A 20380-nucleotide genomic window follows, 5' to 3' on the forward strand; every position below is an offset into this window, starting at 1 on the left:
GGCCCCTCTGGGTTTCAGGCTCATCTGGCCTAGAAAAGTAATCTGGATTCTGAGAAGTAATCTTAGTGCGTGAAATTTTTGTTGAATCTTGGAGTGGTAGGTGTTCTTTAGGGTTAACAGGAATGGTTTTGGTTGGGGGTCGGCAAACCATGGTAATTAGCAATATCTAGCTGAAACTTGCATAAGAGCAGCCTCCAGAAAACCTCTCTAAAATGATTTGTTTTGTTCCTTCAGCAGAAACCATCATCACAGCTGAGTTGGCAGGTAATTTGTCTTCTTGAGAGCTTTTTGAACCAATGAGGACACATATAATCTTATACCTCTGTGGGCTTGTGTTTCTTTTGATGAGGTCTAGAGAAGTCATGGGTAATACTTTGCTGTGAGCCAGGAACTGCTTATGTTTCAGTTGTACAAGGTCATATCTTAATTTAACCACCAACTGGATACTTAATTTTAGATTCACAGAGGAACACATTGGCTCCAGGACACTTCCTCTGGTTTAGGAAGGCAAATCCCTGGATAAGAATGACAAGATGATCATTCCAAAAGGTGAGATTATGAAATATTTGATCTTTACCTCACCAACTAGCTTAACAAGTAGTTTTGTATTGGGAATATTTTAAACAGACGGAAATACATATTGCAGTAGCTACTCATTACTGTCCAGACTGATCACCTCTGGGGTTGTCTCTCTAGGGCCTTTTTAATTATAGAAGAAAGCCAGGGTTGTTTGGTTTGTTAATAAAATATCGACTCAATTGGACACTTATTAAGTATAATAAAAAGTTTTATCATGAGAAAAACAGATCAAGAACAAATATATTTATAGGAAGTGTCTATCTACATACTATTGAATCACATCGCTGTCATTACTGGCCCCTGGTTTCTGAGAAAAAAAAATAATTCTCTCTGAATAATTAAAATAAGTCTGTACCAAGGCCTTTTCAGCACTTGTTGCAAAAGATACATGCATACTGCTCAGACTGAAAATTCCTTTAAATTAGTTAGATGGAATAAAAAAAACCCTATAGAATGGAAATTTGCTTCTACAAATCATGTCATAGAATCCTGAGGTTGCAAAGGCCTGAAAATTTATCTGATACCATCACATATCAGATTCTTACATGAACAGACAACTTCAAGAAGCGCTCTACATCGAAAACGGTTTAATTTCCATGAAATAGTAGTGATGTGGACAGGGGAAGTCATATCATCGCTTTGTGCTGACGGCATTAAATTATTGTCGTAAAATGTAATTTTATATTTCAGCTGTTTTTATGGGAGTACCTTACTTTCAAATGAAAATTTGCCTGAAATCTTTCGCTTTCTACTGGGATGATTGGATAGGTGTGCTGGTTATTATTTTTAAATTTTTTAGAAACTTTTCCTGAGAACTATGAATTTTTGGGTTTCAAAATGAGAACTCTTAGAGTTGTCTTTTTCATTAATTTTATTGAAGTAGCTGGGTTATCAGTGCTTGTGCGTGGTTAAGCCTGTGTGGCCTCTATTGTCAGATAACTGGGTTTATATCCCATCTCCATCACTCACTAGATGTGCAGACTTTGGGCAAATTACCTAGCCATAATGTGCCTCAGTTTTCTCACCTATAAAATAGGAGGAGGGGAGTATGCTTAAAAGCTAAATGACATAATAAGTGTAATGTACTTTAGCATAATAACTATCACAGGTAAGCACTCAATAAATGTTATAATAACTAGTAAATTCAATATAACAAATAGAACAACATAACAAATATGGCTTTGTGCTATACCTTGTAATGGAGTGGAGAGATGAGGAGGAGGAGGAGAAGGATAGATATTTAATGTGGTTTCTTGGGAAAAGTCTAGAATACATTACTTCAAGGCAGCAAACTCCTTGAGAACATGGATTCTGTATGTCTTAGCACCCTGTCTGGAACATAACAAACATGGAAAACATATTTTTGAATGAATGAATAAGATGATTTGCAAATCCTTAGGAAGAAGATCACTAAGAGCTGGTGGGTCAACTCTTCTCCTTTCTTTTTTCAATTAGTAGAGCAAAAGAATATAGTAGATACTATGCATGTGAATTTCAACAAGATATTTCACAATATCTCTTCCTGATGGTCTTGTTACCAAAAAGGGAGGCATTAATACTAGATGGCAGTGTCTTTGGAAGGATTTGTAACTGGATAAACAGCTCTTCTCAAAGGATGCTAAACTTCAGAGACTTCTGCCTTGTGCTGATTTCTCTTCAACATTGGTAGTTACCAATGGAATAAATGGGCATCTAAACATCATGCTTATTAAGTCTGCAAATAGCACAGTATTTGAAGGCAGAGAAAATACATTAGATCTTAGCAAACTGGGAGAATTGTTAAATCTAAAGCAGATGAGATGTGATAGAAGCAAAGTGTCCTCACAGAATTGCACAGCACAATGTGGGAAAAAGTAAGCATGTTACCTGACAGTTCAAAATTTCAGTTGAGCTTGGGTTACATTCCCAGATCTATGGTATCCCGGAAAAGGGAGTTGGTTGCACACAGTTAATATTATATTGGTCTGTCTATGACTGAATGCTGCATTCAAAACCCATGGTCTCACGTTTAGAAAGAGATAGATAATAGTCAAATATGTGTAAAGGAAAGCAATCAAAATGGCAAGGGAGGTGAAATCATGTCATATGAAGAAACACCTTTAAACATTCCTGAGAGATGTTTAAAGGGCTCACATGTGGAAGAGGTATATGTCACTTTCTTAGTGTGGCTCTCAAACAAAAAACTGGGACCAACAGTTTCGAGGAGTTGAATTTAACTTAAATGTTTCTCCTAATTGTTAAAGTTCAAAGTGAAGGGTTGCGTGGGGAGATCCAGGTGAGGTTCCTGTCATTTTCGTGTTCAAGTTGAGGCTGGACAATTACTTGTTGGGCAGGTTGTAAATGGCATTTAAGGGTGGAGTGGGAATAACTGACAGTCATAAACTCTGAAATTTAGTGGTTCCAGGAAGAAAGGAGAAGGAAATAATGGGTGTGCCCGAGTGCCTGATCAAGGGTGAGGAATAGGAATAGAACTAACATTGCCAATAAGGAACTAGACTTTTACAACCCCACCCCAAAGGAATTCAATCCCAGAATAATAATAGGTAATATTGATTACTTACAACAAGTCAAATACAGCAGACAGCAAGCAGGCCAGGATATGAACAGAAGGGCTCTACCACTGCACTTGACTGCCTCTAGCATTTGATATCTTGACTTAATATCTTGATTATATATTGACTTCAAGACAAGATATAAAAATGCAACTGCTAATTATTGTTTCAATGTGTTTCTAATGGAACAATGCTTGATCTGAGTACTAGAAAGGAAGTTCTATCATGCTAAGCAAAATACACCAGGCCCAGGAATAAATATTTTTAGAGAGAGAATAAACATTAGTATGCATGAGACCCACACTTTTTTTAAGGTCTAAAGATAACTAATTTTTATTACTATTGTAGTTAGTTATTATAGTCAAAACTTATTTCGTTCATTCTACAGTTAGTTGTGCAAACCAAGTACAGCTTTTTAATATGTAATTATTTATTTTTTATCAATATATATTATATATGTACATACCATGTAATCATCCAAAGTGTATAATCAATGGTTCACAATGTCATCATATGTGCATTTATGCATCAGCTGCGCATTTATCACATAACTGACTTTTTTTTCTTTTTTGTAAAACATAACATATGTACAAAAAAGCGATAAATTTCAAAGCACACCACAATGATTAATTGTAGAACAGATTTCAGAGTTTGGTATGGGTTACAATTCCACAACTTTAGGCTTTTACTTCTAGCTGCTCTAAGATATTGGAGGCTAAAAGAAATATCAATATAATGATTCAGCAGTCATAATCACACTCATTTTTTAAACCCTACCGTCTCTATTGAACTCCATTACCTTTGCTCCACGTGCAACTTTTTGATTTTCAGTAACTGGCCACACCTTCATCAGGTGGTGCCATGGATTAGTGAAAATTAACTTTTGGTCTTCTGTAGTTGTAAAATAAACTGTCTCCATAGGTACTCAAGACTCTAATTGCATGACTCAGGTAATACATTTATCTTTCAAATTTTTGCCCCTCCCAAAGTCAATAACTTTTCTCCACCAGGTTTCACCTAAAGTATCTATAAATTTGGGCAAATTCCTCTCTATGAAGGTCCTTGAAATGTTCTAAGGTTACTGGCCTGCCAGGAAGTGACCTGCCTTTCCATCTGCAAGACCCAGCCCTGTGAGCCACGTCCAGGCTAGTTTTCACAGAAGGACTTTGTAAGCTTTGGCTCCATAACATCAATCTTGGTTCCTGAAGAGTGGCTACTTATATTGCTCAAAAGGGGGAAAATAAATGAAACAAAACAGTTTCAGTAGCTAAGAGATTTGCAATAGAATTGAGAGGTCATTCTGGAGGTTATCTAATGCATTATATAGATATTCCTTTTTAGTTTTTAGTGTATTAGAATAGCTAGAAGGAAATACCTGAAACTGTTGTACCGCAATCCAGTAGGCTAGATTCTTGATGATGATGGTATAACTATATAGCTTTTATTGTGTGACCCTATGATTGTGAAAACCTTGTGACTGGCACTCCCTTTCTCCAGTGTATGGGCAGTTGAGTAATAAAATAAGGACAAAAAATAAATAATGGTGGGGGGAAGGGGTATGGAATGCTTTGGGTGTTGTTTCTTTTTTTTTTTTTCTTGGAGTAATGAAAATGTTCTAAAATTTATTGTGATGATGAATGCACAACTATATGATGATACTGTAAGCCATTGATTGTATACTTTGGATGGATTATTTGGTGTGTAAATATATCTCATATAAATTGCATTAAAAAAGCAAATATACTTTATAAAGTCCATAAAAAGTGTTTGGTTGTATCTGGTTTAATAAACTTCATTCTCAAATATGACAAACCTTACCATAACATTAAATATTCTTCAAGGATGTGAATTTTAATAACTACATAGTATTATTGCTTGTATATACAATAATGACTCAAATAAATTCCCTATCATTGGGCATTTTCTTTTTTATAGTGTTTTCCAATTTAAATATGCTCAGGTGAACAGTCTTATGTACAAATCTTTTTCCACATCTATGGTTATTTCCATAAGTTAGATTTCTTGATATGGAAATGCAGATACAGAGTAGAGCTATCTTTAAATCATATTATCATGCTACCTTCTGATAAGGGCACATCTATTAGTGAGTTTCCATTTTGGGGTCATTCGCTCACTCTACTCTTTTCTATTCTGTAACATTTTATTACCCTAGAAATCCATGTACATATTTACAGAAAGCTCCTTCTATACTGCTGTGTCATTTCAAAAGCTAGCATGCATCTTCCTACATTTGTCATAATTTAACTTAGAAATCAAGAGTGCTGAGTAAAAATTTCTAATTTCATAAGCAAAACTAGAGATAAGGAAAACTAGTACGATAGGTTTTATCAAATTAACCAATTTATATAGATATTAAGCACTAATTATTCACAGTCCTGAAATTAAAAGTGAATTTGGCACAAATTTGCTTTGACCTAGAGAAAAAACACAAGGTTAATCTATTCTTTTATTAATTTTAATAATAATACATATTTGATCATTCAGTATTTCTTTCCTTCAACAGGTTCTCACTGAATCTTATAACCTGCCAGGTACTACGCTTAGTGTCTAAAGACCAATATGTTCATTTCGCCTTTTCATCATTTCTAAAATGTTGAGTTGCACCTCCCTGCGCCAACATAAGAGTAATGCACCTTTTCTGAATTAATGTTGTTTAATATTGTTTGTGTGTATGTATGTATGTGTGTGTGCGTGCCCGCACGTGTGTCTGTGGCTGTTTTAAAATTATCCACAGAACACATTGCACTGTAAAGACAAATGCTGCCTAAACTAGTCTAATTCTGCCTGTCGTGCACAGAATTTCTCTCTAAAAGAAAATGTAAATACCATAGAAAGGGAATCACTGTAATGTCTTACTTGCAAGTGAAAGCTACCTGTGACTGTGTTGCAGCCCTCTTCAAAGTCACACCTCTCTCTGAGATCTTTTCAAGGCCATTGCCTCTGTTGCTGCAAACAGCCTGTAGAAGCCATTTATTTAATTTGTCACTTTGAACTACAGCTGTCTGAAAAATAAAAGTGCGTCGCTGTCAAATAAAAGTCAAAATTATAATAAAATTCCATTCGTACTGACTTCAATAAAGCCTTAAAATTAAACATATAAATGGTTAAGGTGCAGAAAAAAGCAAGCATTCATTTATAAATAACAATTGTATTTTCTTAAGCAAACAAACCAGAAAATGGAAATGTTCTGAACTATTGCCCTTTTTCTCTTAGGACAAATCCAGATCCTCTCTGGGACCTTCTGTAGATGAACTCTTCACTCAAGTACATAGTAGCTTTAAGGTAAAAGAAAAATTCCGTAGAGGACCCGGGTTCCTGCATTCCACATGGCAGAAACCTGCATCTTCTTCAGTATCTCGGGATTTGGGTTTGGGCTGGCCTTGCATAGAATTGTGAAGAAAACAAAATTTTACCATACTGCTTCTCCTTCCCCTCTTTCATCACTACCTTTAGACCCAGCCTTGGACTCTCTGCCGTCTTCTCAGCCCCATCCCCTCCCTAGGAACTATTCCAAGGAATCCTGGTTCTATACTGGGGCCACGTATAATGCTATTGACATTTTAAAAAGATACTGGAAGATAGAATGATAAGCTCTAAAGAGTAAAATTCCTTCTCTTGGAATTGCACTGATGTGACAGGTGCTGGGTGCAGTGTGATATTTATGAATGCAAAGTCCTTTCTTGTACCAGGAAGCAACTGTCCATTATCCATACTCTTGAGACCAGCCCTCCTTGGATCCAGAGAGATGATTTCAATTTTGTTATATCCAAGGGCCTATGTGAGGGCAGGTGGGGTAAACAAACTTCGATGTGATTAGGAATAAGTTAACTGAACAATTTATAGGGAGCAAAGTTATATAAGCCCCTTGTTCAGGAAAAAACAAGGGGAACCTTGAACCTGTGCTGTAGGAACACTCATGTTTCACAGGAAGCTCCAGTGGGCCTCACAGACTTGCCAATCACCTTAATAAAGAGTTAGCATGGATCATGGTCTGGAGGTAATGTAGAGAATCCAGTGCAGAGACATGTCCTGTACTCATGTTCACTCTTGCATCATTCTCAACTTACAACATCATCCAACCTCCTGACCATTTCAGCCAGGCACCAGCTTGTATATTGATCCTTTTTTGGGGCAGGGTTGGGAAGGGAGATACTTATTTTTAGATTCTGAGACAAAAAGGGCAGGATGAAGGCAAACTAGGACACTTCAGACCATCCTAAACAACACTAAGTCTGATTGCATGGAGCCAAATAAAAAGATGTATGTGTCACTAGAAGCTATCTATTATTTTTGGAAGTATTGTCAGCAAGAGCTAGCCAAGTGCAAGATCAAAGTATTTTCTTTTAAAGGCAATAGAGTAAGATGCTTTCTTGCAACTGCTGAAAGACCTTAAAAACAAATATGCTTCCTACTCTGTCCAGACTCTATTTAGTTCTGTGACCCTGGATAGGTCTTTTAACCTCTTGGAGCCTAAATTTTCCCTTGTGCAAAATTAATCCATAATACCTACAATATAAAATTGAAGTGAAATTTTAAAACGAGGCAATGTATACAAAATGCTTTTCATAGTTCTTGAAACAAAGCAGACACTCAATAATGTGTGATTGTTATTGTTTTCATAATTTTTATCATCACCAAAGATATTCTAGAATTCACATGATCGCTAAGCTTTCCCTTTCCCCACTATCTAATTTTAGCATTTTACTCAGCCCATCTATAATGTAAACTAATAATTATTGATATCTGAATAATAGACTTTAGAATTCTTTAATTTAGTGGTTCCTTACATGGATTACATGAAAGAGTTATAGAGGACCCATGAATTCCCTGATTTTGTATGCAAAATTTTGAGTGGGTATGCATCTTTTTGAAGAGAAAATCCATATCTTTTAGAAAAGGGTTCCTGACCTTAAGTTAGGTTTACTAGTGCTTTAAATGAAAAGACTAATTGTTTAACATAATTGGTACAATTATTTTATAAATCACTTAAGGTAAGAAAGTGAATCTCATTAGTGGGCTTCTCCATAACCAGATTGAATGCTAAATTGCAAACTATGATTCAAAAATGAAATTAATTTCCTTAAACTGAGAAGTAGTACACCTGTGGGGAATAGGTCTTGAAGAATATCAAAATATTGTTTAGCTTTTTCTAGACTCCTGGGTAGGGTTTTATTTAAATGCTTTCAGATAGACTGCTGTGTGCCTTCAGATGTGATTGAGTCCTGGGCATTTTTTATTTTACATATAGATAAATAGCATTCATCCTGCCTATCTCATGCCATCTTGACATCTCTAAGTGCATCCCGCTGACGATCCTTTGATTGTCTGAAATCTTATTATATCTTTCACACAGATCTTCACTTCAGCCCAAGATTTCAGTAAAACATTACAGATAGCATTGCAATGTTTTATGGGTTGTTCCATCTAATAACAGTTTCCCCTCTATTTTCAGACCGCTATCTTTAGGATACAGATCAATTAAGAGTGTTAGATAATCTCTTTTTGAATAGTAGTTAAAAGTATATTTTTTTCGAAAAGTTCCATAGACCAACTCAATTCACTAAAAGAGTGTTCCATCCTGTGGTATTTCTTGTATTGGAAGTCCAAATTTCGGAGTTAGATTTAAGCCTGTGATTTAAGTAGGTGAAAGGCTTTGTATCCCATTACTAATCGCAGAGCCATGCAATCCCCCTATCACCACTGTAATATTCATGAGAGAGGCAGCAGGCAATGCCACGGATTTAACTTCATCGTCTAATTGTGCCATTTGAAAGACTTAGTGTTTTTCCACCTGTAATGAGTCAACAACTTTTTCCAGTGACCAGTGAGGACAGCTGTTTGCTATAGTAGGCTAGGAGTGAGAATAAAAGGAAAAGATATGCAGGAATAAGAAAGTAAGATCTTTTCCCCTCAGAAAACTTACAGTCAGCGTGAGCACAAAACACAAATATGGGAAGAACCTGCAAAGCAAATACAAAAATGAGTATAAAATCCAGTTAGTAGAAAAAATATTACATAAGAGGAGATATGTACAGATAAAGGAGGCAAGAGAAAAAGAAGAGAATTCCGGCAAGGGCTTCCCTGGGAGGAGAACCTTGAGGTTGACTTGAGGCAGTACGGGCCATGGGTGTGGAACAGCTGGGAGAGCTTCACTAATGAAGAGCAATAAGATGCAAAATCACGGAAGTGAGGAAAATGATGCCAAGAACAAAGTAGGCAATCAAATTTGTTTAGGTGGAACACAGAGTCCATACCTGAGAAAAATGATAAGTTCAAAGAATAAAGCAGAGGCTGGATTATGTTCCAGTGTTCATTTATATACTCATTTATTCATTCATTCAACACACATTTATTTATAGACCACAAACCATGAAATGGGGGCTTCTTCATGTGCTGGGGATACAGAATAAGTCCCTTCTCTTATTGAGTTAATTGAGTTAAATTCCAGGGGGAAGAGACAGACAATGAACTAATAAACAATAAATAAAAAATAAAATACCATTAGAATCTACTTGGAAACTAAGATCCTAGGGGCATTTCAGCCTTTGAGGTGACTGGGAGATGACAGCATGAGGGAACGTGCTTAGTGCTGTTACTATCTTAGGTTCAGTTACTGAATGTTATCACTATTCTAGCCTTTCTGTTCTAAGGTGTTAATAAGATCACCAGTAAAGAAAAATGAGCAATAAAATTACAATAATACCCTTGATTTCTTACGCAGTCTGCCTCCAGATCAGGAAATTTGGCTATCAGAGTTTAGAGCTGTCCTTAAAGTTCGAGATTATCTAAACCTTGGAGAAAGAGAAGGGGTAAAGCAGGTGTCAAGCAGTCTGTTGGAAGCTGTCCATGGAATACTGTTTTGTTTATCTTCCCATGAAAAAGACACACAGAAGTGGAAAGCGTCATATACAGAATATGTTTTAAATATACATATTTAAACAGACACAAAAAGACACAAATAATTTTGTGTTGGCCAGTCAACCTAGCTGCTGAACTATTTTGATTTTTACTAAATTTTCTCTCACAATAAGAAAAAGCTGTTAATCCAGTGTAATGTGAGAAACTTGCTCCTCTAATATGATATTTGGAAGAAATAAGTCAATGAGAAATAATCTGCATTTTGAGATATCTCTTCAGAGAAGACAGGCCAAACAAGAGCAGCAGCTTGTAATGTTTAGACCTAGACAGGAGAAAGGGTGGGGGTTCCTAGGGGAGGACTGGTCCCCGGTCTGGGGATAGAGTTAAGATGGTTCTTGTCTCAACTTCAACTGTTCAAATGATCTCTGCGACCCCATCAGACCTTATAATCACCCCCATAAGACAAGCCAAGAAACTGACACTGGGAACCCAGCAGAAGCCATGTAATGGTCCAAGAAGCATCATTAACATCACAACCACTGTAGCTCTATTCTTCATGAAAAAGAGTAATCAAATCCTGAAAACTGTCCACCCTGGGAAAATAATGGGGAAAAGAGGGTAAATGGTGTCATGTCTATCTATTGTCCTTTTGGTTCCAAACTCTAAATAATTAAGCCCCTTCTTGTTTGACTGCCTGAGTTTAAAGAATGCCTACTACAGTTTAGGACTACTATAGGCCACAGCACTTGGTGCAAATTGAAAAAAAAAACACTTCCTCCTCAGGGAAGACATAGCGCTGCACCAGACTGCACAGTTTGAGTAGGCAAGACTTGGCTGTATTTCTACAGCCAGGCACATTCTTATAGTGCACATATTGCACAACCATTCCTATCACACTGATATGGTCAAAATAAGTGGGTAGATTAGGGATAATTAAAATATCCATCAATAAATTATATACGTGAGCCCAAGAAACCTCTCTGCTTTTGACTCTTCCTCAAAAATAAGAATCCATTTTTACTCTGCAATTACTTGTAGGGTTCATTTACCTGCTGCTGTTTCCCATTGAGCCTCACTTAATAAAGCTGAGCTTTATTCCTAATTGTGGCTTTCCTATATTAGGATGCCCTATTGCCAAGGTATTGGGAAGGATCATTCCATGGCCAGGAAAGCAGGTAGTACAAGTCCATAGAAGTACATTTCCTGGTGTACCCAGGGAGCATGGATCTATCCCACCCAATAGAGCCAGTCAGGAAGAACAGCATTCCGTGGACAATTTCCAGTCCAAATACTCAAGACTGTTTTAGTCAGACCACTGTCTCCCTTCTTTCTTTAAAACTTTGGAATTTTGAAAGCTGTTTCCTTCTTATGTGAGATTGGACAGTAATTTCTCAAAAGCACTGTAGTTGAAGTTCTTAGTTCCTTCTATTTAAGGCTTTCTTAGTGTTTTCTCTGCCCTATCAAATTTCTAGAGGGCAAGGCCAGGCCAGTACATTTGTGGCATGCCTTTTAACAGATATTTGTTTGGAAGCTTCCCTGCATCAGGTACCTTCTAGTTGCAAAGAACGCAGAGATGAGTGAGGCAGAACCCTTGGCCTCCAAGAGCAAAGAATCTGTTAGAAGAAATTGAGCATAAGTACAGAAATAACTGCAATTCAGGGCAACCAACTCAAACAATCGCTGGTATGAAAAAAGGCATAAACTAGCAAATAAACAAACATAGCAGAAACAGAATAAAGATAGTAAAGAATGTGAAAAAATATCACTATTACTGCAACTGTCTTAGCCTTCTTAGTTTGAGTTCTAAGCAGTGTCTGGGAAGATTGATGGGGCAAAATTAAAGTGAATTCTTACGTGCCCAAACTCTAGCCACTACTGAAAAGAAAATAAAAAATACACTCAAAGGCCATGTACTTAAAGATTTCAAAAGTTGGAACATTTTAAGCTAATAGAATGGGCTTTATGTAGAATGTAGATTAAAATGTTAACTGCATTTGTATTTTTTGACTGAGGAAAGGTAGAAGTATTTTAGTTTTGTATTTTGAATTCTCCATGTTAACTCTATGTGCTATTCTGTGTCAGAGCAGACAACAAAAATTGGCTTCTTTTAAAATTGCTTCCAGGCATGGACACTAGTGAAGAGGTTGATGAAGACCACCTCACGAGTTATGATATCCAGCTCAGTATTCAAGAATCCATTGAAGCCAGCAAGACTGCATTTTATCCTGAAAGGTAATATTCAAATGGACTGCCCGCAAAAAATTTTTCTTTAGGCATTTGTTTTGTTGTAAGACAAAATGAGCAACATTTCCTGACTCAAAAAAAATCCTTGAGAAAAAAGTTTATCCTTCCTGCCTGGCAGGAAGTGTTTTGCGTTTACAAGGGCCATTGTGCATTGTTTTTTAGCAATCTGCTCTTCCATAAATCCTCACCTCTTGGGGAAAAAGGAAATTACCCAGATTGGAAATTCCTAGTTGAATTTGCCATGGTATTCGGTTGCCTATTTTCTAAGGAGGATGTTGGGCAATTTGAACAAATTGACAAATGTAATTTTTATATACTCAGGTATACAGAAGTCTTTGTTTTCTAGAACTCATTCTGCTGCAGACCCAGGTAACCCTTTATGTGTTACATATTCCATCTGAGCATCTTTAAAATGTGGAGGATATTGTTAACCCACCTAGCCCGTGAGTTCAATGGATAGCAGAAAAAATTGTGGGCTTTTGTTATATATGACAAAGTAATATATAGCCACAGTCTATTTATTTATTTGCTATTCAAATGACGGAGGTTGACAAATTAAAATATACATAAAATGAACACTTTATTTTAACAGGAGCTATAGTCTAAAATTGCAAATAATAAAATTCTATTCTAAATTAGGATTCTGTGTTCTGAAATTTAGGAGTGTTTTTGTATAGATTTGGTGCTTTATAATTATTCCTTTTGTGCCTTTTTAAAATGGAAGGTTATATTTAAATCTACTGCTTTTTAAATTTTCCCTTCTCTCCAAAAGATTCTAAGACTTTGAGACCCCAGGAAGGCATTCAGAACCTTACAATGCTAGCAGATGTTTCTGCTTAATAGAGTTAAAAGAAATTGTTAGGCAATACCTTGTTTCCATTGAATAAGACACACATGTACACACATACATGCACACATACACACCAGAGAATGCCAAGAGTTTAAATTGTGATCTGGTAAACCAGGGATTGGAGGTTTGTTCAACACACAGCCTGTTTTTACTTGTGGACTGGTTAATTAAAGATTTTGACATGCAGGGTAGAACATATGCTTCCAAGTATGTTAAATTTACATGGAAAAGGTAAAGTATCTAATTAGCAGTTATTAAGTTCAGAGTAGCAAGCATTTATTGAGCATGGAGTTTTTAAAGTTGGAGAAAGTCTTAGAGGTTTTCCTATTTACTTGCATCGTATTACAGATGAAGAAACCGAGATCCAGAAGCTGACTGGCCTTTCCAGGATCACAAAACCAATCTGTCACCCAAACCCAGTCTTCTGACTCCAACTCTAATCGTATACTCTTTTTCATTGCTTAGAACTAATCTCAGAGATAAGATTATAATCTCGTATTTTTGCATCTTCGTATTAGTCTTAAGTCCAGTGTATCATAAATATATTCTGTATCTAATTCTTAGACATTTACATTTTAAAGCATATAAAATCAGGTAAGTTCATTAACTGTAGGTCTTGATTAAAACTATGTACTAAAATTCAACATAATTAAAATTTCAGTTTCCTTAAGTATCTCAACAGTATACATATGCCTTATTTTTCTTTCTCTAGTAGATTTGTACCCGTAAGTGATCAAAACAGAAAACTTGTGGAAGCCATAAAGCAAGGTAAACCAGTGTATTGTCTATGATGGAATGGATAACAGATTCCAACTTGCCAAGACAGAAATGTATCAGCCCATGTGTTTAATTTAGGTCACATTCTTGAACTGCAGGACTATGTGAAATATAAATACGCATTGGATGAAGCTGATGAAAAAGGATGGTTCCCATTGCATGAAGCTGTTGTTCAACCCATTCAACAAATACTTGAAATTGTTCTGGATGGTAAGGGAACACAAAACCCCTTTAACCAAGCCAGAGCAAAAATCTAGATGTTAGAGGTGTTCCTAATGAATATCACAAGGAAGAAAAAAACAGCAGAGAAAAATTTAGAATTGAAAAAGGCATTACTCAAGTTTTAAACTCAGAATACAAAAATGAGCACATTTTGCCAGGTTCAGGGTTCACCCATTGTATCCTTCTATCTTAAAATGTCACAGATTAGTGGGAAGGTGTGGTTATTGTCTAAAAGTAATAAGAGTTTATGTACATCATGGATTAATTAAATATAAAGCTATTTTCTTCTGGAAGCTAGTTTTTAACCTTTCCTCCTGAATTAACTCTAGAGTTAACAGGTTCCAAAAGACATAGTATAGGAAGAAGTCATTACAATATTTGCTCTCATATTAATATTTTCTTAATGTAAGAATTAACAAATATTGTAGTAAATCAACCAGTGTTAAGCATTACCAATAATTTTAATGTTCCAATGGTGTTTTTCACACCTTGGCATCTTACAAAACACTTCAAGAGGACCCTATCTTTCACTCTTCAGTGTTATTCCTAGTTCTATGTTCTAGGAGATAATGGTAGCTATTCAGTCATGAGAATTAGCAACACATTGAAAAAACAACTCAAAACACATGTTTGGGGCAGGCCACAGTGGCTTAGCAGACAGAGTTCTCGCCTGCCATACCAGAGACCCAGGTTCAATTCCTGCTGCCTGACCATGCAAAAAGAACAAAACAACACATGTCTTTTTTCTAACTGTCAATTTGATGAGCAAGTCCACTTGTATCTACTTATACTCATCATCTGGCAAACTTCAGTCATATCTCCTTTTAGTTTTTCGTTTTTCATCATTTGACTCTGCTCAATCCAATGTATATAATATTGAGTTATTCTGATCTATGTGATGTTCTTTAAGTAAAAATTTTGTCTTCAATACAATGCTTTCACATCTCAGCATCCTATAAGACAATCTGGGAGTTCAAGACCTGTGATGGAGAAACACCCTTGACTTTGGCAGTCAAAGCTGGTCTGGAGGAAAATGTAAGAACATTATTGGAAAAGGGAGTATGGCCCAACACCAAAAATAACAAAGGAGAGACGCCCCTTCTGATTGGTAAATGACCTTTTTTCTAGAACGTTTATAGTTTGAGACATATAGTGAATAGTAAGTATTTATTGGAAACCACTATGCTTTAGCTAGAATTATATGACCTCATCTCTTTTCATTTCCTGAGCTCCCCACTGACCACTATCTCATCTGTCTTAGTAGTTTATGTACCTATTCCATAATGAGGTCAAATGTAAAACATGGCTATGTCTTTTGGCACCAAATTATAAAGAATGCAACTAACCAAAAGGGATCTGAAATAGGAGATTTATGAAGTCAGCAGTGCCAGTTCTAAAGGAACATTTTCTAAGTAGGGTACAGCTCATAGGAGGGTTGTGTGTGCTATATGTAGCCAGAAGAAAGAGGCAGAATGGGGGTTTCAAAAGAGAGGCATCGGGGTGCACTTCAGAAGGATCAGGTCAAGCTAGAAAGGAGAGGGAAGTCAGCAGATTCTGAGCACAGAGGCAGAACTTGGCAGCTGCAACGAAGCTATCAACTGTGACACAGCAAAGGAATGATGGTAAATCTGAAGGTGTCCTTGATTAGCTTTTCATAATCTTGTGCATCCTACTATTTGTTGACTAATAAGAATTGTCAGATCTGTTTGAGAGGAGATTAACTTTCAAGAACCGAAGAAAACATTTCCTTTCTCTTAAGGGACTTAGGGTGGTGCAGTTAGAATTCAGTCTTCATCACCTGAGAAGTGTGAATTCAAATTCCAGCTGGGAGGTTGCAATCATGTTAATTGCCTGCAATGGGCTCCATTTCCTCATGTGTAAAATGGAAATACAAGACTTCTACCATACAGAATTGTTATAAATTTGGGGAACATTTATGTAAAACCTCTGCCATATGATATATAGTCAAGAAAGGAAAGCAATTACTAAATTGTGTATATGTGGCTGAAGGAAGAAATGATAAGATTATTTCACAACCACAGAAGCAGAGGATAAACAAAAACCAAATTCAAAAGAAAGAGATTATTTCTCTCACACAGCATTTCAGAAACAAGTGACCCAGGATTGTCAGGGTGATTCCAGGGTTTCTCCAGATGTTACCATTTCACAGCCAGCAGGAATAAGGAAACAGGAAGCCCAGGAAAAGCATCTTTGCCTTTAAGAAGATAACCCTGACATTGCACACACCACTTCCACTCACATCCCATTAGTTCAAGCTTTGTCACATGGCCACAGCTAGGTGCAAGGGAGGCCAGGATATTTGACCTTAAACTTGGAGGTTTCTGTTGCTAAAGGAAGAGGGGTAGCAAGAACACTGAGGAACAAGCAGCCATCTCTATGAATACATTCATACATCTCTAAGAATGTGAATATGGTGCCTTTATGTTGCAACAACATGGTGCTTTTCACATGTAAATCCTAACTCTCTTCTTGAGCAGGCTTTAATTGGAAATATTTGCCTGTAGGTTCACCACTAATAATATGCTAATGAATTATTTTAAGGCCAGCATATATCATAGTTACATCCATGTGATTCATAGTTGTTTCTATAGATAATGTTTAATTTCTGAAGAAAAAAAAAAGACACACTTTTCCTGAGTTTATATACCATTTGACTTTGCAAATATAGACTCATTCCCCACCTGTTGTTCTTAATACACTTAATTCTTAAGGAACAACTAAATCATGATTATCACCCATTTGTTTCCTTTAAATTTTTTTCTTTAAAGGTAAATATCCCAATCAGAGCATTTTTACATGCATTTCAAAGTTTCATATGCTGGTTTTAATTCTCTACTCTAGGAATATCTGAAGTGTGGGAAAGGGACTATATCACTGTTTTCAGCAGTTAATAGAATTAAAATTTGGAAATTAAGTGTTTTGAAAGCTAAATGGTAATGACAAAGAGAAGACAAAAGCCCTGAAAGAAAAATTCCAAACTAGGATATGCACTTAGGTCCTCATCATTTCGTATCTAAAGAGAGAGACTTTCCTTGGCTTCTTTTCTCCAGAGCCTTCACCGTGAAGCCACATTAAGTCCTTTTTGGTTCTGTAGGGAAATAGATCATCCATGGTACTTTCTCAGTTTTCTTTTTGAATCCATGAGCTATTTTGAAATTTGCAACTCACTGTCCATTAACTTGTAGAAAAGAGATAAAAGGAAAACTACTGTTCTTTTTTTTTTGTGCAATGCCATTTTCATTTTTCTTAGCCCAACACCACCATCTTTCTATCTATGGAATTTCCTTAAATGACAAAAAAGGACATTTTTCATCCCTCTATAGTTCCTCTGCCCTGTCAGTCAGTTGGGTCTGGCACTTATTTATGGTATTTGATATATTACCCACAGGCCCTCGCTGAGTATTGTTTATTTTATTATAATATGTATGATCTGACACACATAAGGGATTTTTTGCACTGGTACTCCCTCTTTGCCTACCACCCTGGAAGTGATGTCTCCGTCCTGCAGTTGGGTAATTACAAGACTGTCCTGGCTGCGGGGCCCCTACCTAGGCAGCAAGCCCAGGGATCTGCTTGGCACAACGCGTCAATTCCACTCCCCTCCATTTCTCACAGCCGTATAGCATTTGCAGTCAGCTAATTTTATTCCCGACAGCTTCTTTCTCACAAATCAATACACCTCCCCTTCACCCCATCTCTTCTTTCAATCTTCCAATCCTTATAGAGATACCTCAGAATAATCTCTTCTCTCTGTATACTTTATGAGTTAGAAAATAATCCAACATGTAGCTGATAACAAGTAAATTACACTAGCAAAATGCATACACTGAAAAAACTGAAAGAAAATAAACATAAAAAGGAAAACTGCCAGCAAATTCTTAAGCATTAATGCCTAGAATGTGTGCAAAATTCCTCATCTAATACCTTAAACTCTAATTTAAGTCTGGTTTTCTTTAAACATGACTATTGAAAAAATATATATATTTTACTTAAGAAATTGTGATTTTTTTTTGTATTTTACTGAATTAGTTATGTTACACAAATACTGTGCCTTAATATTAGTGTTTATTATTTCAGCCATTTATTGCTTAAGAATGTTTTTGTGAGTGGTCTGGGAGGGGTTCCCCATCATTTAGAGTATTATTTCCACAGGAATTATATTCTTCATTCAAAAAATGAAATTGCAAGTGAAGTTTTGATTTTGAAAAAATTTAAGTTGAAGACGGCCTATCTATGCTGTTATCTTCATGAAAACAAATATCTCTGATCAGCATGTTCTCTGAGTCAGACAAAAGGAAAGATTATGAGGGAGGAGGTTATCACTGTAATGCGTTTTTCTACTTAGAAAAGACAAATGAGAACCCATTTCTCTTAATTCACTTAATTTGCTTAATGTTTACTCTGCTATAACAGCAGCTAGGATGAGGTAATTAACTGTAACTAGAGCTGCTAGTAGCAGCTGGGCGATTCAGAGAAAGGCATTTGTCACTAGACTTTAGAGAGTGGGCCGGAGAAAAACTGCAATCCCACTGCGGTGATGGTATATGTCTTCTATGAGGTAGGCAGGTTGTTGTATCCTCCTACTGAGCAGTCTGGAGTCCTTTGCCTTACTCTGGCCTTAGAACCTTTCTCCCTTCTGCCTCCTGGTTGTCCAGGATGTTCTTTGTGGCTTCACATCCCCTCCTGCTTTCCCAGTAAAGACCCAGACTGCGAGTTTCCCTTCAAATCAAAGCAGTGCAATCTTCAACCCTAGACTGTAAATTCTATGAGTGAGAGCCAAGTCTGTCTTTTTTCTGATATCCACAATGCCTAGCACAGTGCCTTTCATATAGTATAAATTGGATGAATGATTGAAGGAATAAATAGAACTGTATTACCCCCCATGCCCCCATTGGCAGAAAGTAGCACTCATCCTGCTCTTTTTCTAAGATTGTACTTGTGGATGGGAAAACTGTGTTCCAGCTTTCAAGAGTATTTACATTTAAATAAAAACAATTTCTTAATAATCTAAAGGAAATAAAACATTCAACAGTATAATCTCGGGTATTAGGGGCCAGCAAATGGGAAGAGAGAAATCTGATTTGGTGAACACTTAAATCATAGCTCATTAGCTTTGGCACACTTTGCCCAGAGTAAAAAACTGACCTACGTAGATTCTAAGTAGTCCTTTTGGTAATCACCCATTAAGAGTATGGGGAAAAGAAGTTTATTTAATACTTATTTCCATCTTTGGTGGGAAAAAAAAACCTGTTTCTAGGGGAAAAACATTGATAAACATTGTTTATACATGTTTCTCCAGAGTCCTAGGAGTAATGAATCACATTATTACTGGTTATAGTTAACATTTACAGAGGTTCCAGTATGACAGGGCACTGTACTAAGTATTTCACATAAATTAATTTATGCATCCCTAGTGTAATTCCATTTTTGTTGATGAAGAAATTGAAGCTTGAAAAAAAGAGTATGCAAAATACTCTATCCTAGATGATGGACATTATTTTCCATGAAATTCTTACCCCTTATCAGGGTCTTGAAGAAAAAGCAGCAGCATCTTGCATACTTACACTCCATAAACAGAAATTCTGGGATGAGAAATAGAAATATAGGCTTTGTAGAAGGAAAGGGACAAGCTAATATCTATTTTGATGTTAAATTTGATAATTAGTTTAATACTATCTAAGGTATTGGTGTCACTATGCCTGTTGTTGACTGTACTTTTTAAACTCATTTTCAAGCTGTAAAGAATGGCTCCTATGATATGGTGTCTGCTCTGATTAAACATAACACCAGCCTCGACCAGCCTTGTGTCAAGCAATGGTCAGCAATGCATGAAGCAGCTAAACAAGGCCGCAAAGATATCATTGCTTTGCTGCTAAACCATGGAGGTAATGTCCACCTGAGGGACGGATTTGGAGTCACACCGTTAGGTGTCGCTGCTGAGTATGGTCACTGTGATGTGCTAGAACACCTAATCCACAAAGGTATATGAGAATGAATGTACTGTTCTTACTTTTCTCCTGCTTCTTTGCCTCTCCTCTCCTCCATTCCTTACTGGCTCCTCTTCCTCCCCCAAATGTAACTTGCCACCCCTCCATAGACCCCTATTCCACAACTCAGTTCAACACATCTACATGCCTAGCCTTGATTGCTTTCTCTAGAGACAGCCAATTTTCCCATAGATGACTCGCCAGGATGTCACACTCATCTCCTCCTAAAATGAATTCCTCTTCTTTTCCCATTCCCTGATATAATAATT

General features: G+C 36.6%; 1 protein-coding gene across 5 annotated transcripts in view; it reads left to right on the forward strand.

Moving 5' to 3' along the window:
• The first annotated feature begins 439 nt into the window (after positions 1-439).
• The window catches only part of ASB15 (ankyrin repeat and SOCS box containing 15), a 34763-nt gene continuing 14822 nt past the window's right edge, over positions 440-20380 (forward strand). For 3 of the 5 annotated variants that reach the window (XM_077120742.1, XM_077120963.1, XM_077121053.1), the window contains exons 1-7: positions 446-549; positions 6366-6434; positions 12134-12242; positions 13817-13872; positions 13960-14091; positions 15053-15211; positions 19860-20105. In XM_077120742.1, the coding sequence (XP_076976857.1) occupies positions 12136-12242; positions 13817-13872; positions 13960-14091; positions 15053-15211; positions 19860-20105 (700 nt within the window). In that variant the 5' untranslated portion in view covers positions 446-549; positions 6366-6434; positions 12134-12135. Of the gene's footprint in view, positions 550-5655; positions 5684-6365; positions 6435-12133; positions 12243-13816; positions 13873-13959; positions 14092-15052; positions 15212-19859; positions 20106-20380 lie in introns of all 5 variants that reach the window. The other 2 variants (XM_077120818.1, XM_077120896.1) reach the window with 2 other exon arrangements.

Source organism: Tamandua tetradactyla, chromosome 1 (genome assembly GCF_023851605.1).
Source record: "Tamandua tetradactyla isolate mTamTet1 chromosome 1, mTamTet1.pri, whole genome shotgun sequence".
In the NCBI taxonomy this organism is placed as follows: Eukaryota; Metazoa; Chordata; class Mammalia; order Pilosa; family Myrmecophagidae; genus Tamandua; species Tamandua tetradactyla.